At 46.0% G+C, this 24910-nt stretch overlaps 1 protein-coding gene across 2 annotated transcripts in view; it reads right to left on the bottom strand.

Moving 5' to 3' along the window:
- The window catches only part of SPATA13 (spermatogenesis associated 13), a 340610-nt gene that overhangs the window by 285081 nt on the left and 30619 nt on the right, over positions 1-24910 (bottom strand). For both annotated transcript variants that reach the window (XM_045455583.1, XM_045455665.1), the window contains exon 2: positions 9829-9864. In XM_045455583.1, the coding sequence (XP_045311539.1) occupies positions 9829-9864 (36 nt within the window). The remainder of the gene's footprint in view (positions 1-9828; positions 9865-24910) is intronic.

The raw sequence follows: 24910 nt of genomic DNA on the forward strand, positions 1-24910 counted from the left end.
CTGTTTTATGGTAGAAATCTTGGCTATTAGAAACATTTTACCAGACATCCTTGATAAGCCTGAGGCCATTTAATTTTCTTAGGTCATCTAATTTTCCGTTTCCTAATTCAAAGTTTGCCAAGCACACCGCTGGTCACAGATGTGTTTTCCCCACTGTCCTGCTATCCGGAACATCCCTGGAGAGTGGGTACAAGTATTCTGGTCGCTGAAAAGGACTTTCTCCCACTATAAATTGATAAATTGGAATCCTGGCCTATGAAATGTGAGCATGGGTCAGTATACTAGAGTCTGACTCTTTCCAGGTAAACTGATAATAACCGAGTTACCAAACCGGTAAAGCTCAGGACAAGACTTCCGCCTGGGCTAAGCCCTAAAGAGAGGGCCACAGATGAGAGGTCCTGCCTACGCTGTAGGCCACCAGTCCTGACACCAGTATGAAGCCTACCCACCACCGGCAGCAGTCTAATAGTGGCATAAATAAATGAGATGCAACTACGTAAATAAATAAAGATAAGCTGTAACACGTTTGCTGCTTTGAATGGTAAAAGGTAATGAGAAATGGAAGAGAATGGAGCAAACTAGGTGAACATACAGGTTTTGGAGGTTAGGAAAGCTAGGATTGCATTTGGTGGTTACTTTGTGAATTTAAGCAAATTATTTAACCTTCCTCAATCTCTCAATTTTCTTTGTGAAACTGAGACAATAATCGTATCCGTTGCATTAGGTTGGGAGGAAGGAGAGAATTTACATAAAGATTTAAAATTTTCCATTGCTAGCAAAATAGCGGACTAGAGAAAATCCTCCCACTACAGAATACTTAAGGATGCTGAGTTCAAAATTATTATTTTTTTAATCTTTAAAAATGTATGGACTAGGTCTCAAGAGAGTAAAGCATTCCTCTGAAATCAGGAATGAAGCTGTAGGATCAATCCAAGGAAACGAGAAATTATCGGACATTCAGCTAGCCTGGAGGCACCTTCCAGTCCCAGATGGCCCAAGCTTTCATCTTAATGGAAACATGGGTGGGCAAGGGATTAGGGGGAAGGAGAACCAAAGACCACTACAGAAAGACAAGGCACATAAAAGGCTATGCCTTTAGAGAAATGTTAAATAAGGGAAAAACATGAACACCCCACCCAAGCAGTAGACAAGGAAAGTCATCTGTCTCAGTCTTGACTTTTAGTGGAAGAAGAAAAAGTCTTCCCGAGTCAGGTTGTCAGATTTAGAAATAAAAATACAGAGTGCCAGGGTTTTCTAGAGCAGGGAAACTATTCTACACTTGTCAAAATCAATAGAATGTACACCACCAACAAACCCTAATGTAAACTATGGACTTTGGGTGTTAATACTGTGTCAACGTTGGTTCATTGATTGTAATAAACATACCATTCTGGTGGGAGATGATGGAAGGGAGGCTGTGTGGGTGTGGGGAGGAGGGGGATGTGAGAACCTAGAACTAAATGCTCAGTTTTGCTGTGAACCCAAAGCTACTCTAAAAAATAAAATCTATTTATTTTATATAAATAACATGCTTATACTAAAAACGTATTCATTGTCGATCTGAAATTCAAATTTAACAAGGCACCCCGTATTTTTTATGGCAACACTGCCCTTCATAATCCATGGCTGTTAGCCAGACCTAATATGGATTTGGGTCATGAATTCACATTACCTGTCTAAAAACTGTAAACTAAAATATTTATATTAAATAGATCAAAATTTGTATTATCCCTAGGTGCCTGGTAAAAGCAAACAAAAAACTTCTTCCTATAAAAAAATGCATCTTTACCCCAGGCCTCAAAATATTCCCACAGTAGGGGTGCCTGGGTGGCTTAGTCCGTTAAGCGCGATTCTGGCTCAAGTTGCGATCTCATTGATCTCACTGTGCTGATGGCATGCAGCCTGCTTGGGATTCTCTCTCTCCATCTCTCCCTGCCCCTCCCCTGCTCTCTCTCTTTCTCTCTCTCGAAATAAATCAATAAACATTAAAAAAAATTCCCACAAATAGATATCAAACAAATGTAACATGACAATAGAAAAATACAAGGAAACAAAAGGACCACAGGAAAAAATACATGGACCAGACTCACCAGGACATTAGATATTGGACTAATCAGATATAGAAAATAAACCATTTAGGGGCGCCTGGGTGGCGCAGTCGGTTAAGCGTCCGACTTCAGCCAGGTCACGATCTCGCGGTCCGTGAGTTCGAGCCCCGTGTCGGCTCTGGGCTGATGGCTCAGAGCCTGGAGCCTGTTTCTGATTCTGTGTCTCCCTCTCTCTCTGCCCCTCCCCCGTTCATGCTCTGTCTCTCTCTGTCCCAAAAATAAATAAAAGTTGAAAAAAAAAAATTAAGAAAATAAACCATTTAAATAAATAAATCAGAAATTGAAACCATAAGCAAGAAGAATTTTTATATGACCAGAAACATTAAAAAACTCATCTCTAAAATAGATAAATATAATTATTGAAATGAAAATCTCAAAGAAACCATTAAAGAGCAGATTATACATGACTGAATAAAAAATCAATGATCTAGAAGCCAGAATCCAGCACCAAGAAAAAGAAAGAAAAATATGAAGGGAAAGTAGAATACGAAAGCTTGAGTAAGAAGGACTAAAAAACATTCAATGAAATTCCAAAAGGAGAGGAAATTAGAATTTTCCAAAACCGATAGTAGTTTTAAGGACTGATAAACCCTCAGAATTAAGAAGCATAAAGAATACCAAGAAAGATCACTTTATTATTCATCAGTGGATGAATCGATACAGAATATGTGGTTTATACATACACAATGGAATACTACTCAGCCATTAAAAAAACCCACAAAATTTTGCCATTTGCAACAACATGGATGGATCTAGAAGGCAGAATGCTAAGTGAAACAATTCAGTCAGAGAAAGACAACTACCATCTGATCTCACTCATGTGGAATTTAAGAAACAAAACAAACACGAAAGAGACAAATGTAAAAACAGACTCAAATATAAAGAACAAATTGATGGTTATCAGAGGTGAGGTGAATGGGGAGATGAGTGAAACAGGTGAAGGAGATTAAGAGGACGCTTATCCCGGTAAGTGCAGAGTAATGTACAGAATTGTTGAATTGCTATGTTGTACATTATGTGCACAGTAATATAACACTGTACGTTAATTATGCTAGAATTAAAAAAAAATAAGAAATGAATAAAATTTTTAAAAAACCAAAATTCAGAATACTGACTACCTTTTGAGAGAAAACAGCGTGCACAATCGTGGACTAACATGCAGGGAACTCCAGATATTTATAATGTTCTATTTCTTTTCTTTTTTAATGTTTATTTTTGAGAGACAGAGAGACAGAGCATGAGTGAGGGAGGGGCAGAGAGAGAGGGAGACACAGAATCAAAAGCAGGCTCCAGGTTCCACACTGTCAGCGCAGAGCCCGACGTGGGGCTCGAACTCGCAAGCCATGAGATGATGGCCTGAGCCCAAGTTGGATGCTTAACCACTGAGTCCCCCAGGCGCCCCTATAATGTTCTATTTCTTAAGATGTATGGTGGGGGGGGGGGTCCAGATGTTCACTTTATTATTATGCATCCTAATACACATGCACATCAATATTCCTTTTCATTATCAAATATTTATAAAAACATGAAAAATGTTTAAAAAGACCTTATTGTGTAGTGCACATAGTCAGCATTCAGTATCTAATGATAACACAACAGCTGCTGTGCAGTCACCAGAAGATCTCTAGTGGCATGGGCCTCAGCGGCACTGGGTTGCTAATACTTTCCAGCTAGGACCCCCCATTCATGTATGTGGCTGGTCTTGTCACGGCGACAACTCAGGAGAATGAAGTGGTCCTTCTTCTTTAGCCAGCAGCCTGATTCATCTTTACCCCTTCATCCTCCTCATCCATCCATCCATCCATCCATCCATCCATCCATCTATCCAATAAATATTTAAGTACCTCCCAAGGTCTGGGAACCTCCAGACTTCAGCTTTCATCCAAAGTCCTATAGTTTGAAGAATCTTAGGGCAACAATCGGTTAGCAAGTTATAGATACATGACTGGAGTCTAGTCCAAGGTGTATCTGATCCCTCTCCCTTGACCACCCCTCTACCAGTGTGTTTTGAAATGGATTGTTGTGATTCATAAACTTGCATAATACACGATTCACAAGCTTCTCCCACACATTCGTGATTTTTCATCCCCTCAATTCTGGTAACTGAAGCTCCCAGCTCACATGCACCGACGTGAAATGCCTTCATGACAGGTAACCAGGAGATTTTATCATGAACTGACTGCGATATTAGAGAGGATCTGTGTGTAGGTTTCCTACTGCTGCTGTGCCAAACTATCACAAACTTGAAATAAGATTTGTCACCTACAGCTCTGTAGGTGGAACGCCCAACAGGGGTCTTACCGAGCTAAAATGAAGGGCTCAACAGGGCTGCGTTCTTTCCTGGAGAATCTTTTTCATTGCCTTTCGCAGCCCCTGGATGTAGCCCATGTTCCTGGGCCGCTGGCCCCTCCTCCGCCTTCAAAACCAGCAACGTCAGATCCAGTCCGCACACAGAACTCCCCACACCCGCTCTTCTGCTTCCCCTCTCCCCACTTTTAAGGACCCTTGTGATTTCACTGGGCCCACCAGATAATCCAAGATCATTCTCTAGTCTAGGCATCAGCCGATGAGCACCCCTAATGCCTCTTTGCCATATAAAGGAATATGTTTAGGTTCCGGGGATTAGGACGTGGACATCTTTGCAGGTAGGGGTGGAACTACTCCACCGATCGTACTATGAGACATCACTCATTATTCCCGAATTTTCTCTCTAAATTAGATGATCAAAAAGTAAGCCATCAGAATCATGGTATCTCTACCTTCCAGAGAAATGATTTACTTAAGCCATACCTTAATGTCTACCTTTATAGAAGATCCAAGTGTGACTGAACAACCTCTGTGTTTTTCAGAAACGATTGAAGTTACTGTTCAGCACGTTATTCAATGTTCTTTTAATGTAAGAGCCTACCTTATAATTTTTTGCTAGAGTTTAATACCAGGAAAACTTCTGATTCAGCGGATGGATTCGCCAAATGAAAACAACGTGGGCCACAGTCTTGTCTACCTTGCGCTGGCGGCCAGAAAATTTCAGAATGAAATTCACCCCACTTCCTGTATTTTCTGTTTTGTTTTAGCTCTAAAAAAATTTTCTCATTTTGGGTTTTTAAAGTCACTGCAAGTACTCTAAAAAGTAGTCACTTCAGGGATGCCTGGGTGGCTCAGTCAGTTGAGCGTCTGCCTCTTGATTTCGGCTCAGGTCACAATCCCAGGGTCATGGGATTGAGCCCCCACGTTGGGCTCCACACTAAGCGTGTAGCCTGCTTAAGATTCTCTCTCTCTCCCTCTACCCCTCTCCCCCACTCATGTTCTCTCTCTAAAATTAAAAAAAAAAAAAAAAAAAAATCTTCTAAAAAAAAGAAGTAGTCATTTCTGTCTTAATAAATATAATGAAGGGGCGCCTGGGTGGCTCAGTCGGTTACACGTCCGACTTCAGCTCAGGTCACGATCTCGCAGTCCGCGAGTTCGAGCCCCGCGTCGGGCTCTGGGCTGATGGCTCAGAGCCTGGAGCCTGCCTCCGATTCTGTGTCTCCCTCTCTCTCTGCCCCTCCCCCGTTCATGCTGTGTCTCTCTCTGTCTCAAAAATAAATAAACATTAAAAAAATTTAAAAATAAATAAATAAATAAATAAATAAATAAATAAATAAATATAATGAAAACATCTATTAACCTTTTTTAAAAAAAGAGATCACTTTCACCTACTTTTGAAAAACTTACAAATGCTTTAGTAGGTTCAGAATACTGTAATTAAGAAATATTAAGATTTTCTAAGAATTTATGCCTAATATGTACTCAAAAGATATTTGGTGAATAGTGCCTAATAACCAGTGAGCACTATAGCATTTTATTAAATCTAGCTCCACAGACCTAAACGCTGCTAGGATATTCTATGGTTTCAAGGCCCCGAACCACCACAGTTAATAGGGGAAAGCATAGATAGCAGGGGATATGCCTCCCACTCTCACTTCTAGAAGTGCCAGCTACAGGTTCCTTTGGCCACACTTTCACATGCAGAGCAATTAGGTACAAATAAGCCCCCAGCATTTATGTGGGACCACAGTGCAGCCTGACCTGCCTTTTCTGCTTGGTATTCCTTTAATCACCTTTATGCAACCTATGCCTCCAGCAATTGGGACCCTTCGGGCTTCCCCAAAATTCCTTAACTTATGCTGTGCTCTGTACTTAGCATATTGCCCCATCTTCTCACACTCCGGGAGTCCTCCCATGTGCATCCTTTTTAAAAATAATAATTTCCTAAGTTTATTCATTTACTATCGAGAGAGAGGGCAAGCTGGGGTGGGCAGGGAGAGAGAGGGAGACACAGAATCCGTAGCAGGCTCCAGGCTCTGAGCCGTCAGCACAGAGACCGTGAGATCATGACGTGAGCAGAAGTCAGATGCTCAACCCACTGGGCCACCCGGGCGCCCCTCCCCCATGTGCACCCTTAAAGGCCACCTTCATCCTGCCTCCTGCCATGCAGGCTCTCTCTTGTGAAACCCCACGGTACTTTGTTTCTTATGGTTCTTACATTTTATGTTCTTTGTAATGCAACTGTACGTGCGCAGATACACACACATGCTTACGAACCATTTGCATTACTTACCTTTATAATCCCTTTTAGAAGAAAGTGCCTTGTAAATGACATGCGCTCAAAAGTATCCATTGAATTTAACTGCATATAAATTCCCACATGTAATTTAATTATATGCATAACTTTTGTGCTAATAGGAATAAAAACCATGCTACCACTTATTACACTGCATTACATTTTGCGGACCAGTTTATCTGGATAGTTCGCCCAAAGGTTTGTTGAAATTCGAATATATTTAATTTAAGATTCAACAGCTCCCTCTCGTGGCCTCTGTGGGCAACTGAGCTTGCTGGACTCCAGAGTTAAAACAATTTCATTTTATTTTTGGTACTTAAATTTGAAGTGGTTCTCAATAATTTCAGTTTTAATGTTAAAAACTGATTGCCACTGAATGGTAAATTTCATTTGGCATAGAAGCGTCATTTTTATGCCAAGAATAAATATAGGCAGTTATTGGTCAATGGTTTCCATCTCAAATGACTATAAACCTGTTGTTAAAAATATGAATATATTTTAACTTAAATGTTAATAAATATTTGATTAAGGTTAAAAAGCAAGTTTTCAGAAGGTCACGTATACTGTACCAGTACATGAGAATGACTATATCTTGGAACTCAGTGACAATACACAACACTCTATTTTTGCTTTTTCCAAATTCTGGAACAGTATCAGTTACAAATAACTTAAAAGCTCAAGCATTTTAACTATACAATCAAATGTTCAAGTTGAAATGCAACAACACAAAACAAGGAACCAAGTAAAACTGCAAAACGTTAAACCCCAAAGTATAGCTCTTTTTTTTTTTTTTTTCCAACGTTTATTTATTTTTGGGACAGAGAGAGACAGAGCATGAACGGGGGAGGGGCAGAGAGAGAGGGAGACACAGAATCGGAAACAGGCTCCAGGCTCTGAGCCATCAGCCCAGAGCCCGACGCGGGGCTCAAACTCACGGACCGCGAGATCGTGACCTGGCTGAAGTCGGACTCTTAACCGACTGCACCACCCAGGCGCCCCCCCAGAGTATAGCTCTTAATGAGGCCCAAATCTCTTAAGACACCATGCCCATGGCCTGGGGATTTCGGCCGTGAAGGGAAAAGCTAAGGAGGTCAAGGTCTGGCTGTTGGTGGGTCTCCACACTCCGTGGTGGGCTTCCCAAGGAAGCAGCCCAAGCCAGAGCATCACACAGTGAGAGGCTAAGCTCCAATAAAGCTAACTGTCTGAATTCTGGAAGAGCACAAAATGCTGCAGCTGGCCAGAGGCTCTCCAAAGTACTCCAGGGAGAAAGTGATGGGGATCCCAACCTCCCCCGTCTTCACTGGCTCCAGAGAGGACGAGAAGAAACAGAAGGGCAACACTGAAATCTACAGCTATCATTGCTCATGTGACCTCCTTTGAGAAAATAAAACATCTATTTAATAGAAGCTTTTCTTGTATCCAGAATGTCTCTTTCCCTTTGGAGTCCCACTGTTGCCTAGGATTCCAACAATTATTTACAAGCATTATAATTTTTGTGAATACTTTGATAGTTTCCCCTCTGGAGTTGTGTTTTTATATAAAATCTGACTTCAGAGAAGCGTTTTCATTAGTGATATTTATTCTAATTGGGAAGGATGCACAAGAGGAAAAAAAAAGAGAATACACACACACACACTGTAAGTTAGATCATCGTTTAGTGTGTGACATAAAAAAAATGTTTTAAAATACACAAAAATTATTGCTGGCTATTTTTTTTCATCCTAAGTTTACCAAAAAGCAAAACAGAACAAACAACATATAGAAATTGGAACTAATTCTACTGCTATTAAATTGGTAGTTATTCTATAGTATGTTATAAAAATGCATAGTGTTTTTCGCTTTCATTGATAAAAATCATATAAACTTGGGGCTCCTTCTTCTTTAGAAACACATTCACTTTCCCTGAGCATCACCCAAATTATAATAATATGCCTACTGAAATCCACCCAGTCAGGGATGTTTCACTCCTCTCCTTCATACTAAATATTAAAAACAGGCTCAGTAAATTTTTAAGAGTTTATCATAATTTCTTTTCACCAAATGATTATGAAGATATAAAGGAATATGATAATCCACTTACACAACATACAAAAATTTGGAACCCAAACGCCGTCATGTAATTTGTCCACAAACAAATACAAATAGTTAAAAATTGAAAAAAAATGCATCAAAGAAGCAAAATATTTTTCACTTCAGGTCAACGGTAAATGGCAAATGAATGGCGACATCAGGTAAGGTTGATGGTACACGAAATCAGTGAACTTCAACAAGGCCATCCAATCACCTAGCTAAGAACCTGCACCTTCTTGTCATCAATGGCTTCTAATGAATAGACACCTCTGAGTTTCTGACATGTAATGTAATCTCAGATTGGATTTTCTAAATTTCTCATTGCTAACTCAGTCAAAGCTTCCCATATGCCGTTACCCACTTTAGTTGGAGAATAAGGAATACAAAGATATTTCATTCAATACTTAAATGGACTTCCTTAGACTCTTTACTTGTCTGTCTTTAGCCCCAATGTGGAAATCACGTCTATAAATAATGCTGAGACAAACATGATCTTTTGCAACACTTGTATCTGTCCATCAGAAAAGATACTTTGGCCTCACAACCATGAAGTGATTATCAATATAACTTAATTTATAAGAAGACATAAATACGTCATATACATGTATATATATACTAAAATGTGTTAAACCCTAAAGTTATATCCATCCAATAAAAAGCAAAAGGCCCCAGAACACTCCCAGGTTTTTATCACAACAAAATATCTTAAGAATGTAACAGCCTCATGTTTGATTTTCCATTGGGGTGAGGTGACTAATTCGCATTTGCTTACAAAATAAAATCATCCCCAAGTTCGCCCACCAGTGGATGGGCCAAAACAGCAGAATAGTTGGTGGCAGTACTGAACATTAATAAAGTTCATTTATGACCCAGAATTATAGTAAGAGGAGGCCTTAACTTCAAAAAGGAAGACATCACCCAAAGGGCCTGACGGGGGGTAGATGTTGAAAGTCAAGAAAAATGTGAAGCCGTCAGTCTGAGACTCCAGAAGAAACAGAAGAGACAGTGGGGTGGGGGAGGGGATGGGGGTCTGGAGGCCATTCTTACCAGGTTTGGAGCACTGGCGACTCTTAAGGACAAGTCCTGGAAAGGAAGGAAAAGATGTGCTGTTAGTGCGCAGATGTGTGAGAGATCATTGGAAGTTAAATTAGAATGTCAGCTCTCGATTTGATCTGAAAAAAATATATTGAGAAAAAATAAATTCTGTGTGCGCACACACACACACACGCGCGTGCATAAATGCATGCGTATACATTTACACACCCTTAATAGCAGATTTTAAGAGCACTGAGAAAATGATGCATTCTACCTAACATATCTGGATCACACCGCAACCCCACGGTTCTGGCTGTGTTATTCCCTAACGATGAGCCCTGGGCTTCAAATCCACTGATCTCTGGTTAAGTGCACAGGCTCTGAAGCCACACTGCCTAGGGTCAAATCCCAGACCGCGGTTTCTTGCTGCGTGACCCGGGGCAGTGATTTCATTTCTCTGCCAGGCTAACGGCAGAGAATGGAGTGAGGACTAAGTGAATTAATATCCACAAAGGGCTTGGAGCACTGCCTGGCACATTGTAAGCACATGCAAATGTATGTTGCCATCTTGGGGATTTGCTCTCTGTGGCGAAAAACTGGGCAGCTTCTCGGGGATCCTTGCTCCTTTGCAGACCTTTATTAGCTCCCTCCATTGGCCCCCCACTTGGTCCCCCACGTGTAGAGAACTTCTGCTCCCCAGTCCCTACAGCCTCATCCCATCCTTCCGGAGCCCTTGCCTTCCAGAAGCACCCTTCATGCAGCCTGCCCCTTCCTACTTAGGATCATGCTAATTTATGCTCATCATACCATCTGGATGGGCAGCTACCTATTCACTCTTTTATTCACCAACCCAACACGTGTTTATTGAATGCTGGCAGTGGGCCTGGGTGGGAACGACGGAGGCCCACCGTCTCTGCACCCATGTGATTTATCGTGTCTCTAATCCCATCCGGGGGGGGGGGGGGCAGGCCAGGCGAGGACAGAACTGTCACCCTATTGCTGGAACTGTGTGGCATACCACACATCCTGGAGTGTCCTGTGGGGCTTGTCTCTAAACAAGGACACAATAAAACTTCTGGGAGAGAAAACGCTAGAGACACAATAGCTCATGAGGGTAACGGCAAGGGAGGAGGGGATCGGATGCAGGGTGCTCAGGCTCTGGGGCTCTGCGCGGGTCCCTGGGGCGCGGAGCCCGCCTGGGTAGAGTCAGTAATGTCAAGTGCAGCCCAATGACCTTGCTTGGTTGTGGGCACAGAGAGGAAATTTTAAGCCAATGTTATGGGTGTAGTTTGTATCACTTTCCCACCCAGCTGCTGAGGAAGGATGCTCCAAGTCCTTTCAGCGAGACCTCAAGGAGGTTGGAAGTCAGCTAAATAACATTAGTGCAACGGCCAGGGTGCTGTCAGAAATGGGAAGAATTCCCCTTTGGACACCGCTGAGGGTATAACTCTGCTGGGAAATGGCCATCCCGGCTACAGGCGGGGCAGCCGCTGCCCATCGGAGTGACCACGTCATAGGAGGAGCGCCACCGTGTGACAGAACGGTCACGCTGGTCTCAGCCTGCCTGCCCAACCAGGAGGAATGGCCCAGAAGCAGAGCAGAAGGACAAAGCCACACACCAAGACCAAGGGCTGACGGACCGTAAGAACATCTGAGGAAAAGGCACAGAGCGTCCCGAATCCTGCCAGGGGACGGAGGGGCTTGGATGGGGGTTCCTGCCATTTTACTGCGGGGCTCGGAACCCGGACACTTGTCACCGTGGCTACCACCCCCCGACACACACTGCCCGTGCCGTCCACATCACAGTAGGGCTGGGGTGCAGGTCACAGCAGAAAACAGAGCAACATTCACTTCATGTCCACACAGGAAGCATGAGGCGAGCACTCAGGGGGGTTCGGGAACACAAAACTTGCTTCGGGGTTATGGTGAAGTCTCACTAAGTGAAGAAAGTATCCAGGTCATTTAGAAATGACAGGCCTTGGGGGCGCCTGGGTGGCTCAGTCAGTTAAGCGCCCAGCTTCGGCTCAGGTCATGATCTTACGGTCCACGAGTTCAAGCCACACAGAGGGCTCTGTGCTGACAGCTCGGAGCCTGGAGCCTGCTTCAGATTCTCTCTCTCTCTCTCTCTCTCTCTCTCTCTCTCTCTCTCTGCCCCTCCCCTGCTCATGCTCTGTCTTTCTCGCTCTCAAAAATAAAATAAACATTAAAAATATATATATTTAAAAAAAAAGGAAATGACAGGCCTTGCTCTGTTGAGAAATTACTGCTATTACCATAAAAATCTAGAAAGTGCCACAAAAGCAACCAGAAAGGGAGGATGTCATGAGGCTGACACAGTGTGTGTGGATTACAATGTCAGCAATTACGGCAATTCCTTTCCTCCGTCCCACGCTAAACCAAGCAATCTTTTTCTCTCTTTAATGTTTATTTATTTTTGAGAGAGACAGAGACAGACTGCGAGAGGGGGAGGGGCAGAGACCCGAAGCAGGTTCCAGGCTCCGAGCTGTCAGCGGGGCTCAAAGTCCCAAAGGCGATCATGAGGACGCGTCACCAAGGGAGCCCCCCGGGCGCCCCCAGCAATCTCTCCCTTCAAAGGAGCCCAGTAAGTAACAACGACCAACGTGGGCAGAAAACGTGCCCGGCTTTGTTACAAACTAAGAAACGGAGGAAACAGGTGAATCGACTGTTTAACACGGTTTGACTATAAAATAACTGAGAAGACATGGCAGCCAAAAGAACATCCGAGAGAACATTTTTTTTTATACTTTACATAATTGTATTTTTAAACTTTATTTTTTTAGTAAAAATTGTCAAGTAGCCTCAAAAACGGAGCTGAAAATACCTCTATGAATCCGTCGCCTAGATTCAACAGCCATCATTTCACTCCGCTCATGCCATGAATTTTCATTTTGCTGGGTGTTTAAACAGCAAATCCCAGTCTTCATGGTACTTCACCCCTCGGTCATTCAATATCCTCTTTAAAAGGGGACATTTTCTTACATAAGCATAATGCTTTCGTCACACTAAACAAAATTATCATTCCGTAGTTTAGTCAGCCCTCTAGTTCCATGGTCGTTTTGCTATAACCCCTGAGTTTACAAATAGGTGTTTTTCCAGAAGTCTGGCTCTAAGTCAGTTTCGATTTCAGAAAATGTTTCCCACAAGAGCATCTTTAACCCATATATCACCTGAAATAGAACAATTTTCCAGCTAAAAATGGTAGAAAGTCGTGTTTACCGTGTAAAAATGTTCTATTTCTACGGAATAACCTGGCATAAACATCTTCGTATACATTGTCTTTGTCCGTGTTTAAAATTATTTCTATCCTAAGTGAAATTCAAGAATTAGGATCATCCTAAGAATCCTGTTTCATGCTGCCACACTTCTTTCCAGAAAGTGCTATAGACAAGTGCTTCTCACACCTTAATGTGCATTGGAATCACCTGGGCATCTTGTTAAAATGTAAATTCTCCTTCCGGACATCTGGGGAGGGGCTCCCCGGTGACACCATGCTATCTGCTCATGGTTTGAATGGTATCCCTTGCCCTCAAATCCATACGTTGAAGTCCTCAGGACCTCAGAATGTGACTTTATTTGGAAAGAGGGTTGATACGGATATAATTAGCTTTAAAAAATCTTTTAATGTTTATTTATTTCTGAGAGAGAGAGAGAGAGTGGGGGAGGGGCAGAGAGAGAGAGAGAGGGAGATGCAAAATCCCAAGCAGGCTCCAGGCTCCGAGCTGTCAGCATGGAGCCCGACGCGGGGTTTGAACTCACAGACCGTAAGACCCGAGCCAAAGTCGGCGCTTAACCAACTGAGCCACCCAGACACCCCCAGATATAATTAGTTTAGACGAGGTCATCAGGGTGGGCCTTCACCCACTCTGACCAATGTCCTCATTAAAAGGGGAATCTGGACACAGACACGCACACACGGAAAATGCCACGTGAAGTCTGGAGCCATGACGCCGGAAGCCAGGAGAGAGAAGCCTGGAACAGATCTTCCCCTGGAGGCTTCAGAGGGAGCACAGCCCTCCCGACACCTCAGTTCAGACTCCCAGCCTCCAGACTGTGAAACGCTCAGTGTCTGTTGGTTAAGCCCTCAGTCTGGGGTCCTTTTTTCAACAGCCCTAGCAAACTAATGCGCAACCCTTTGCATAGCCCGGGTTGGGAGGATTCCTACTTGGACACACCCCGGCCCTGTGCTCGGGGTTAGGATAAGGACTACAAGCTTAGACTCTGCAGTCAGACGGGCCTGTGTTCCATAACCTGTCCTGGGTAACTCCGTAAATTACCGAATCAGGCTGAGCTTTGATTTCGTCACTTGTGACACGGCCATGCAGACCTGTCTTGTTAGGGTTTTGCAAGAGTTACATTACAAACACACGCGATATTCCAACTCTGCTGACCTTCAAGAGAGTACTTTTTAGGGCAAAAAAAAAAAAAAAGTGGAGAAAAACTCAGAAAAATTTGTAGGCAATCAGGGAACAGGTGGGTGGTAAGGAATGGAAGCACAGGTATGGATTACTCTTTCAAAGCTTTTTTTCTTTTCTTTTTTTTTTTTGAAAAAGGGAAGTTAAAGAGAAATGGGACTTTGAAGGACTCACAAGGTCAAGGAAAATGTAATTTTTAAGATGAGCAGGACTTAATATCTTTTTTTATTATTTTTAAGGAAGTTTTTAAATGTTCGTTTATTTTTTGAGAGAGAGAGAGAGACAGACAGATCATGAGTGGGGGAGAGGCAGGGAGAGGGAGACACAGAATCCGAAGCAGGCTCCGGGCTCCAAGCTGTCAGCACAGAGCCCGATGCGGGACTCGAACTCACGAACCGCAAGATCATGACCTGAGCCGAAGGTGAATGCTTAACCGACTGAGCCACCAGGGCGCCCCTAGATATCTTTTTTTTTTAATATTTTTGTGTTTCTTTTTTTTAAGTTTATTTATTTATTTTGAGAGAGTGAGCGAGCGTGTGAGCGGGGGAGGGGCAGAGAGAGAGAGGGAGAAAGAAAATCCCAAGTAGGCTCCGCACTGTCAGTGCAGAGTGAGACATGGGCTCGAACTCGTGAACCGTGAGATCATGACCCGAGCCAAAATCGAGAGTAGGACACTTAACCGACTGAGCCCCCCGGGCGCCCCCTTGATTGTAGATATCTTGTCCTCATCCTCGCCACAGGCAGAACCCAGGGCACTGTCCCCAAACCCTGCCCCAGGTGCTGGGGAAGGGGCAGGGGGCGGTGTGGCTGCCTGGGTCCTCCACAGCCTGGAGCTGAGAGGCCGAGAGGCAGCTGGAGGCGCGACTTGAGCAACGGTCGGCGTGAAGGGGTCAGAGGGGGAAGGCCGGGCAGAAGGAAGGGGATGCTATGAAACCCAGGGAACTCAAGGAAAAGCGAGAGTCCCACTCGAGGAGTGGGCAGTGGGGCGCTGAGGGGACAGCACGGGGCAGGTGCAGCGTGCACCCACCAGGCTCAGGCCACCGAGCAGGTCGATCGGGGGGAAGTTCCTCCGGGCGTGCCGACGTTTCCCACGTGACCTTGTGCCATCCTCCCACGCTGGCTCTGGGCTCAGACATGTGGGCGGTGCCCGGTGGGGCATTCACAAACGGGACACAGCAAAGGCTTGGGAAGCCCCATTTGGACCTGCTCGCGGTTCCCCTCTGCCACCACACGAAGAACGTGTCCGGGCGAGCCTGCCGCGTGACGAGAGACCCCCGGCTGAGTAGCTCCATCACCCCAGCTGAATGCCAGCTAGGTGAGGGGGCCCCCGTCAAGCCCAGGTACATCCCCAATCTGTAAACCCACGAACAGCACTAAGGCTCGGTGTCGTGAGCCACTAGGCTTTGGAGTGGCTCATTACGTGGCATAACGATGGGAACAGACGATGGGTACGGTGCCCGCGGTTGCTCAGCAGCCACGGCAATGACTCCACTGGAAGACGAGAGCCCCTACCACACACCCCAGTTGTGGGGCCAGTAATGAGAGACAGGTGGGGCACAGACGCCAGGAGCTCATCCTGGCAGAGAAAGAGGGACCACGGGAGCCAGTGAAATTGGAGGGTCATGACCTCGATCATCTCGGCCAACTTGAAGGGTCCTAACGTGAAGTCCAAGTGGGCAGCCTGTCAGTCAGCATTTCCCGTAAGGGTGTCTCTCTCGCCGCTCAGACCCAGTAGGTAAAATCTTTGTGCCATCCTGGTTACACCGGAAGGCGCCCTCAAGCTATTAGGTGGCCAGCGGCTTGGCCAGACACTGACCGGCAGGGGGCATCTGAGGCCGAAGGAGCAAGCTTGGGCAAGACGGATGAGAGTTTTGTCCACAAGCTGCCCTGCACCCCCCTCCCCAACCCCCGGAGTCTAAAAGTGTTTTGGTCTGAAAGTGCAGGAGAGTTGCCCGCTCTGGGGTGGTTCACAGAATCCCTGTGTCCGTGACACAGGGTCTGGCTGAGATGCAGGGTGGAGGCAGCAAGACCCCCGGGGCAGGTCTGAAACCTGCACTGACCTGGCATCATCGACCACTTACCCGCTTGGCTTCTTGGCAGTGGTTTTCCAGTGACCGAGTCCCTCGCATTCCTGCTGGGCCCCACGGTCAGAGGCAGGGGCCACAGGCAATCCCTGCAGGACACCCAACGCCTCTACCCTCTCAGTGAGTCCAGCACCGAGTTTGATTTATAGATACAACGGTAGGCAAGACTAGGTCCTGGCCCTGAGTCTCACAGTCCGAGGGGTAGGAGGAGGTGGACAGGACGGCCGCCATGACAAGTGTATGAAGAAAAGGCAGAGAAGCCCGGGGATGTGACCCGGTCTGTGAGTTCTGGGTCTGTTAGTTCAAGAGAACGTCAGGGCTTCACAAGCCCTGGCCAGTTCATCCCTCGTGACCTCTCCGGGGCCTGTCCAGACCTGCTTTTGCCGGAAGGGTCTGCAGGCGGCATCACTGGCCGCCTCTTGCCTCTAAGATCAGGACCACCACGTGCCCGGATGCACAGGTCTTGGCCAGAGGAGGCGGCCACGGTCTCAGTACGTTCTCTGCCAGGCGCAACGTCAGAGCCTGGGATTCCGCTCCCCCAGTAAAGTTAGAGCCCGGTGTTTTCAGCCACACGTGGAGAAGAAAACAAGCCAGGGTCAGTCCCTTGTTGGCCAGTCTAAGGGTCCTGGTGCCACTGGGTGTGCTGCCCAGCCTGAGCACCGAGAGCAGTGGTAGGGTTCCAGAACTCTCCTGTGGCTCAGGGCTCCATCCTCATCAGCAGCGACACTCTCAGGCTCTGACGGCCTGGTCACCGTGGTCCCCAGGGGTGGGGCTGGAAGGCCAAGTTGCCTCCCGGGACTGAACTGGGGCCCAGACCAACTGTGGAGTGTGGCGACTAAGCAGAATAGCCAAGGTGGCATTGCCTCGGGGATGGGGAGAAGGAAAATTCCTAGAACCAGGCGCTCAGGAGTCACGTCCACTTCTGGGTGCTGATTGAAGTGGGGGGCAGAAGCCCCAAAGTGCGGGCCCAGCCTCCAGCCTCAGGCGAAAGCTGGCCTCACCCGCCTGCGGAGCACAGCCTTGCAGGGAGGAAGCACAGCTGATGGGTCAGGTCCAGGGGAAGAAGCCAGAGTCAACGTGTCACGGCGGTCAGCCAGCTGGAGGGTCCAGACACATCACAGCAGGATGGAAACAGGGAAAAAGGCAAGAAGAGGTCAAGGTGGAGACTGCCTCCCAGGCTCAGGGAATTTCCATGGGAAAAGCCAGGGTGCTGTCCCTTGAGAAGGCAGGCAGGTGCAGGGCACAGCATCCAGGCGCCTGGCAGAGACATCAGCCACGGTGAGGAAGAGTGGGTCTGATTCAGGCTGGAAGTAGAACAGGCAGAGGCAGAGGACAGGGACCAGGGGCAGCGGGGAAGAAGGTGGCCCCACTGGGCCTGCGAGGGCGCGGAGAAGAAAGAGACCAGCAGGGAGCTCTTGCCTCCTTGTTGGTAGTGTCGTCATACACGGCACTGCATTTGTCAGCTCCTGACGGAAGCAGAAGCAGAGTCTGGGGGGTGGAGCAAGCGGACTCAGACGGGCCTCCCCCACCTCCTCCTCCGGCAGGGCCTGGAAGGGTCCAGGGACCTGCAGCAAAGACAAAGCCCCGGGCGCGTTCCCGCTCTGCGCGCTCACTTGGGCGCACGTCCTAGCTGCCTGTTATGGTCCCTGTGCTCCCAGACGTCATATGACCACTGCGTTCTGTTTCTTGAGTGCCTCCACCCCCTTGGGCCCATCACAGTATTTCTGCCACCTCGTGCCTCCTCAGCCAACTGGGTTCCTGGAGCCTCTAAGTCACTCTATCCGTTGGAGGCAGAAGTCTTCTTCACAGACAGGCTGATAAAACTAGTTCTCGGGGATGTGCAAGGAGAGGGAAGGGAGCACCGAGGGAAGGGGAGGAGGAAGTAACACAAGGAAGAGGGAGGGAGGGAGCATGAGGAAGGAATGGGGAGGGAGCACCCAGAGAGGGAGAGGGGAGGGGGCATGAGGAAGAGGTGAGGAGGGAGCTCTGGGGGGGTGGGTGGGGAAGAGGAGGGGCAGCCAGGGAAGGGGCGGGGAGGGGGAAGGTTGGGGAAGGGGTGGGGAGAGAGCACAGGGCCAAACTTTCTCGCATTCAGTGGACTGGGAAACTGAAAAGGAAAGAAGCCGGGAGCACTGGTCTCTCCTTGAACCTACCCATCTTAACCTTGATTTAAGAGTCGGGAACACACAGCCTGTACCGCAGCTCCCCGAGTGTGACCCCACCTGCAATCGCCCACCCTACTTTGCAGCACAGGCCCCCCCAGCAGCCCTTGTGCTGCCACCATTCTCCCCAGGACCTTCCCAGTTAAGCTTCATGGCCTAACGTACAAATAAAATGTGCACCTTCTGGGGTGGCTTGTGCACAGACAATAACGACAATAAATGAGGTTTATTACGTCTTACTGTGCGTCAAGCGCATATGAAGTTTCATTCGATCCTCATGATGACACTTGGGGTAATAGTACACTACTCCTACTTGAAAATGGGGACAGGGGCGCTGGGGGGGCTCAGTCGGTTGAGCGTCTGACTTCAGCTCAGGTCATGATCTCGCGGTCCGTGAGTTCGAGCCCCGCGGCGGCCTCTGTGCTGACAGCTCAGAGCCTGGAGCCTGTTTCAGATTCTGTGTCTCCCTCTCTCTCTGCCCCAACCCACTCGCGTTCTGTCTCTGTCTCTCTCAAAAATAAATAAACAATAAAAAAATTTTTTTAATAAAAAAAGATAATGGAGACAAACGCAAGCCTCCGTAACTTCCCCAGATTGCACAGCTAGTCATTGGAGGAGCAGGGTTTCGAACCCATGGCCCCAGCTACTGACCACAGATATGATGCCACACGCAGAGTGGGCTCCGTCCCGGCAGGCCAGCCCCACCTGCCCCCGGGCAGACCTGAGAGGGTCGCCTGGAGGGTCCTAACCCTTCCCAGAGGCTCCTCAACAGAATTCAGCTCAGCACTGCACAGGTACTGTGCTCAGAGCTTCGGGGGACACTTGGGTGGCCGGGCACCGGCCCTGAGATGCTTTCCAGTCGGGCCAGCTGCCGCCAGGACTGGAAGGTAGGAAGTGAGCCTCTTAGGGGGCACGGCTCGGGGCCAGGGCAGGACGGGTTCTCTGGGCCGAGGGGAGCCCGGAAGGCTCTGTGAAGGGGCTGGCATTTCCACAGGATCTGCGAGGCAGGGTGGGCTGGGGACAAGTAAGGGTACATAAGGACGGGGCCAGGGACGCAAGGAGAGGCTGGTCCAAAATGATGGAACAGTAAGAGCGGCGGTGACCCTGCGCATCATCCTCTTAACAGGCCGCTTTACGTGTGTCGCAGGCGAGCGCATCCTTTCCCGGCCACCATCCACATGGCTTCCCTCTGCGCTGTCGCTGGGAGCCTGTAACTCATGATGAGTAAGTGGGCGGGGCCGGGGGCACGTGTCTGGTGCTGTCCTGCCCCCACCTGTCTCAAGCCCACTGTCTGAGCTGCAGGCCTCCCTGACACTCAGTCCCGCAGCTCTAACCTGGGATCGTGACTGTCCATCATCACGGGATTATCGTCACGATCCAATACTGGTACACGTTGAGTGCTCAGATTGGCGCCACGCGTAGTAAGCGCTCAATAAAGCAGGGCTGCCCTGAGTACGAGCAGCAGGAGTAGCAGTTGTTACTCCACGGACCTGCCTGGCCCAGCTCTGCCAGTCCTTCTGCACCACGTTATGCCCCAACTCCCCTCCGTGGCTGGGCTCCACTCTGGCCTTCCTTCCGAAGGTTCCTTCGTGTATCACAGAACTCGCAACGAGAACACCACGGGAACGGTTTTCTCATGTATCTGTCTAAAACTGTTGCTCACTAATACTATTCACAGATTTTTTTTTTTCCGATCACATTCTCAATGCACGGAAGGCTGTTGTGTGCACTGCTCAAGGATGCTGTGCCGGCCTGTGTATTTACCTGCTAATGAATTAGTAGATCTCCTAGACTTGGGGTGACGGCCCATAGATACCCTCGGAGTAAGAAAATTTTTATACAAGGCAAAAACTCCTAATGGATGCTAATATTTAAACTTACCCTCTATGAATACTATGTCCATTATTAACCTCTCACTTAATCGTAAAATCGTGGATCGTCACAAGACGGCTGTATTTTCTCTGTGGTTCGCCCCAAATACCAAAGGAATGTGGCAGGAACCTATGGTTGCTTCCAGCTCAAGAGGTCTGAAGACCTTCTATCCAGAAGTGTGAGTGGAGTGGAACAGGTGATGATTATGCAAGAAATGGTGTACTGTATTTCAGAAGGTCAATTCTGAAGGGCAAGGGAGTAAAAGTCCTTAATAAGGAGGGGAAAAAATGTCAGTTATGCTGCTGTGCGCAAAGAAAGGAATCTACTCCTCCATTGACAAAAATGCCTCGGCTGCTTTCTTGCGCCTCATCTTCGGGTTTGTTGACAAATCTAAAAGAATGTGATGGGCATTCCTTGGGAAATGCCCTTTTATTTTTAAGTTTATTTATTTATTTTGAGAGAATAAAAGCAGGAGCAGTGGGGAGGAGCAGAGAGAGAATCCCAAGCAGGCTCCCTGCTCTCAGCCCTGCCAAGGGCTCAAACTCCTGAACCATGAGATCATGACCCAAGCAGAAATCAAGAGTCAAATGCTCAACCAACTGGGCCACCCAGGTGCCCTGAGAAACGCCCTTTTAAATTTTGTGTGTCCTCAGACCCTTTTACATGACATTTATCACATCTTCTTCATAGCGATTATTTGAAAGACAGTTTCATGAACTACAATCTTTCCCATTTTCCCCTCGTCCCTACACCAAGAGGGGTCAAAACACATGAATTCATTCCTTCACCAGACAAGAAAGCACCTTTTCACCCACGAGACCATATTCCCCAAGCATCCATAAAAATATTATTTTATATCTGCATATACAGTTGACCCTTGACCAACATAGGTTTGAACCACAGGGGTCCACTTACATGCAGATTTTTTCAATAAATGTATCGGAAAATTTTTTGCAGATCTGCGACAATCTGAAAAAACTCACAGACAAACTGTTCAGTCTAGAAATATTGAAAATTAAGAAGAGGTCAGGTAGGTCATGAATGCATAAACTATATGTAGATAGTCTATTTTATCATTTACTGCCATTAAATATGCATGAATCTATCACAAAGTTAAAATTTATCAAAACGTGCGCACACGCAGACTGCACGTGGTCCCGTTCCCAGCCAAGAAAAATATAAACAAATGCAAAGATGCAGTATTAGATCATAACTGCACACAATTAACTACAGTACATACTGTAGCCCCCTGCTGGAATTGCAGTGAGCTCAAAGTAGCTCACTTAAAACCCCTGTGATGCTAATCATTTTCCAGTGAGCAGTTCACGTCTCCAGTAAATTGTATTTTGCAATAAAAAGTGATCTCTGGCAGTTCTCACTATTAGTAGTTAAATTTGGGGGGCGTCAACATTTATACACAGATGTTAAAGCGTGTGTGGAGTTGGTACCCCTCACCCCCATGTTGTTCAAAGTTAACTGTACTTTGTATTTCATACTTAAATCTGAACTCCCGCCCCTGGACCTCCCCTGCTAAGCCCCCAGGTAGCACCCTATTTGTGAGTTAATTCCATGATCTAAGAGACGAGGCAATTCTCCAATCCATCCAAGGTGGTCTTTGATTACTGCCACTAAATACACACAGTATCTTTTAAGAACAGGGTTTCATATATCCACCCAGATTTATTCAACTTTGTCAAAATGTAAACATTTAAAACAATGTTAAAATATGAGCACTACACACAGGTTGTCAAAGAACAGGATTTCTTTACAATTAAATGCCAACGTCATCTAGCATTTAACTCCTCCCCTATGGAGGCAGAAAAAGCAGCGTTGTCTTTTGTTTGTTTGTTTGTTTGTTTTGAAAGAGGGTGGGGTAGGGGGGTGGAGAAAGAATGAGCAGGGGAGGGGCAGAGGGAGAGAAACAGCAGAGCTGTTTTAAAATCAGGACCCTCAATGTATTATTTACTTTGAGAAACTCAGACCTACTGAAGTGGAAAGCAAGTTGGCAAAGATAATTTATATGTTAGTAAAAGGTACTAATATAAAAGGGAATGCGGTGCATTTTCAAATGCCTATCAATTCCTTCCTTTGATTTATTCTCACCTAGGTTATAATATAGAGAAGCAAAGTCAGGAGAAGAGCTAAGCTTTTGCTGGGAATCTGATGGTGGGAAGGGATTTATAGTCTGATTTGGAGGACTCTAGGTGGGAACATTTTGTTTTCTGTGTGCTCATTTTCGTTTTACCATCGGCTTTAGCTCACTGTCGAAGCTCTGGTAATTTACGTTGGATAATGTGACTGAACATCACTTGGGATGATAAATCGTATGGAAAGTGAATTTTCAGCCTGTGTAAGGGAATAATCTTGGAACAGAATGAACTGATGCAGTGTTGGGACCCATTCCAGAGTCTTCCTGGGGAATGTCTGTCTACACTGCCTACAACCAGTTCCAGGAAGATGCCTGAAGAAACATATTCATGATGGGGAAAGTCCCTTCTTCACTGACTGTTCCTCTTCTTTCCCCAAAGGGGAGAATGGATAGCCAACGAGTTAAGAAAACCAAAACCTGGAGAACTAGATAGGCTGAAAGTAAATGATCCGTAGCACAGGCTTCCATATCGTGAATCTCAAATACACAAATATCAATCCAACCCAGATAAAATCAGTTCGGTAAGGAAGAAGTAAGCTTATGTGCCGCATTAAAAACTCTGAGCACCGATATAAATGGTATCCATTCAAAATGCACATAGAGCCTGTCAGGATCAGGAGTCACGATTTCGCTCCTAATTATGTAGTTGACAGCACAGGGATATTTTATGTTTTTTATTTCATTTTTATAATAGTTGTTCCTTCTTTTTGTAATTTACAAATGGTGGTTCGTGATACTTTGGAGATTTTAAAAAACAATCCTTTACCGGGGTGCCCGGCTGGCTCAGTTGGTAGAGCACACAACTCTTGATCTCAGGGTCATGATTCCAAGCCCCAAGCTTGGCACGGCGCGTGCTTAAAAAAACACAACAAAAACAAAAACAGAAAAAGTAAAAAGCAGCAATCCTTTACCAAAGACGGAGAGGCCATGCCCTGGAGGGGACAATGCCACAGTGCGCCTGGGAGGAACCTAGGTCCTTGAATGACCTTAAGAGGTAGACCAGTGGCTCAGTCGGTTAAGCGTCCGACTTCAGCTCAGGTCATGATCTCATGGTTCGTGAGTTCGAGCCCCGCGTCGGGCTCTGTGCTGACAGCTCAGAGCCTGGAGCCTGCTTCACATTCTGTGTCTCCCTCTCTCTCTCTGCCCCTTCCCTGCTCATGCTGTGTCTCTCTCTGTCTGAAAAATAAATAAACATTTAAAAAAAAATTTTTTTTTAAAAAAGAGGTAGACCAGAATTCCAGACTGCTCACCAGGAACTATGAAAGGGAACCAGAGTAAATTTCTATATTTAAAAAAAAACAACAGTAATACAGATTGTGTGTATACATATATATGTATGTATATATGCAGTAAATGTACAAAACACTTTCTGGAGAGAATGGCCAGACAGGAGAGTGTAAATGGAAGGGGTTTCTACTCTATCCATTCTTTTTATGGGTACTGTGTACACAGATTTGTACTGTGTTTTTATTCATATATTTTAAGATGTCTCTAACATTGCATTATAGTTATAAGTTAAAAATAGAACCAAAAATAAGCTATCTTAAGATATCATTGGGGCGCCTGGGTGGCGCAGTCGGTTAAGCGTCCGACTTCAGCCAGGTCACGATCTCGCGGTCTGTGAGTTCGAGCCCCGCGTCGGGCTCTGGGCTGATGGCTCAGAGCCTGGAGCCTGTTTCCGATTCTGTGTCTCCCTCTCTCTCTGCCCCTCCCCCGTTCATGCTCTGTCTCTCTGTGTCCCAAAAATAAATAAACGTTGAAAAAAAAATTAAAAAAAAAGATACCATTAATATAGTGAATAAAGGCTGATGTACAGTGGAAAATAAATTGTTTTGCAAATATTTTCCATTTGTAAAAAACAAACCCCACAGACGTTCTATGTCCTTATTATTAATAATTTATTTTTTGCTTTAATCCAAAGCTTTTTGAAATGCATTATATGCAATTAAATCTGTGTTAGGGTACTACCAATACAGCACATAAAGAAAGAGCTGATTATATAATGAAGATTCTAATCTTAACTCTATTATTTTTCTTAATTCTAGGTTTTCTCAAAAGCTACTTGTTATCATCAAAGTCCCTTCACGTCTCTCAAGACGACATTACTCGATATTTAGCACCGCAGCCTATTAATGCAGGTTTTTCAAAAGACACACACAACACTGTCTTTTCTGTGTGTGTCTCATTCATCATTTGAGCTGTCAATCTTTTTTAAAGTCTAATTTACCAAACCTTCTCCTGTAAACTTGCCATTATCTCAGGGCCCAGTAATGAAATTGTCACTGGTGTCCGAGAAGCGATGCTTAGTTTGAGATGTCTGTTACTGAAACACAAAAATGAATTCATCCAACCTTTTCCCTGAGTTATTTGATACAGGTATTCCCCCTCCTTATC

Source organism: Leopardus geoffroyi, chromosome A1 (genome assembly GCF_018350155.1).
Source record: "Leopardus geoffroyi isolate Oge1 chromosome A1, O.geoffroyi_Oge1_pat1.0, whole genome shotgun sequence".
Lineage (NCBI taxonomy): Eukaryota > Metazoa > Chordata > Mammalia > Carnivora > Felidae > Leopardus > Leopardus geoffroyi.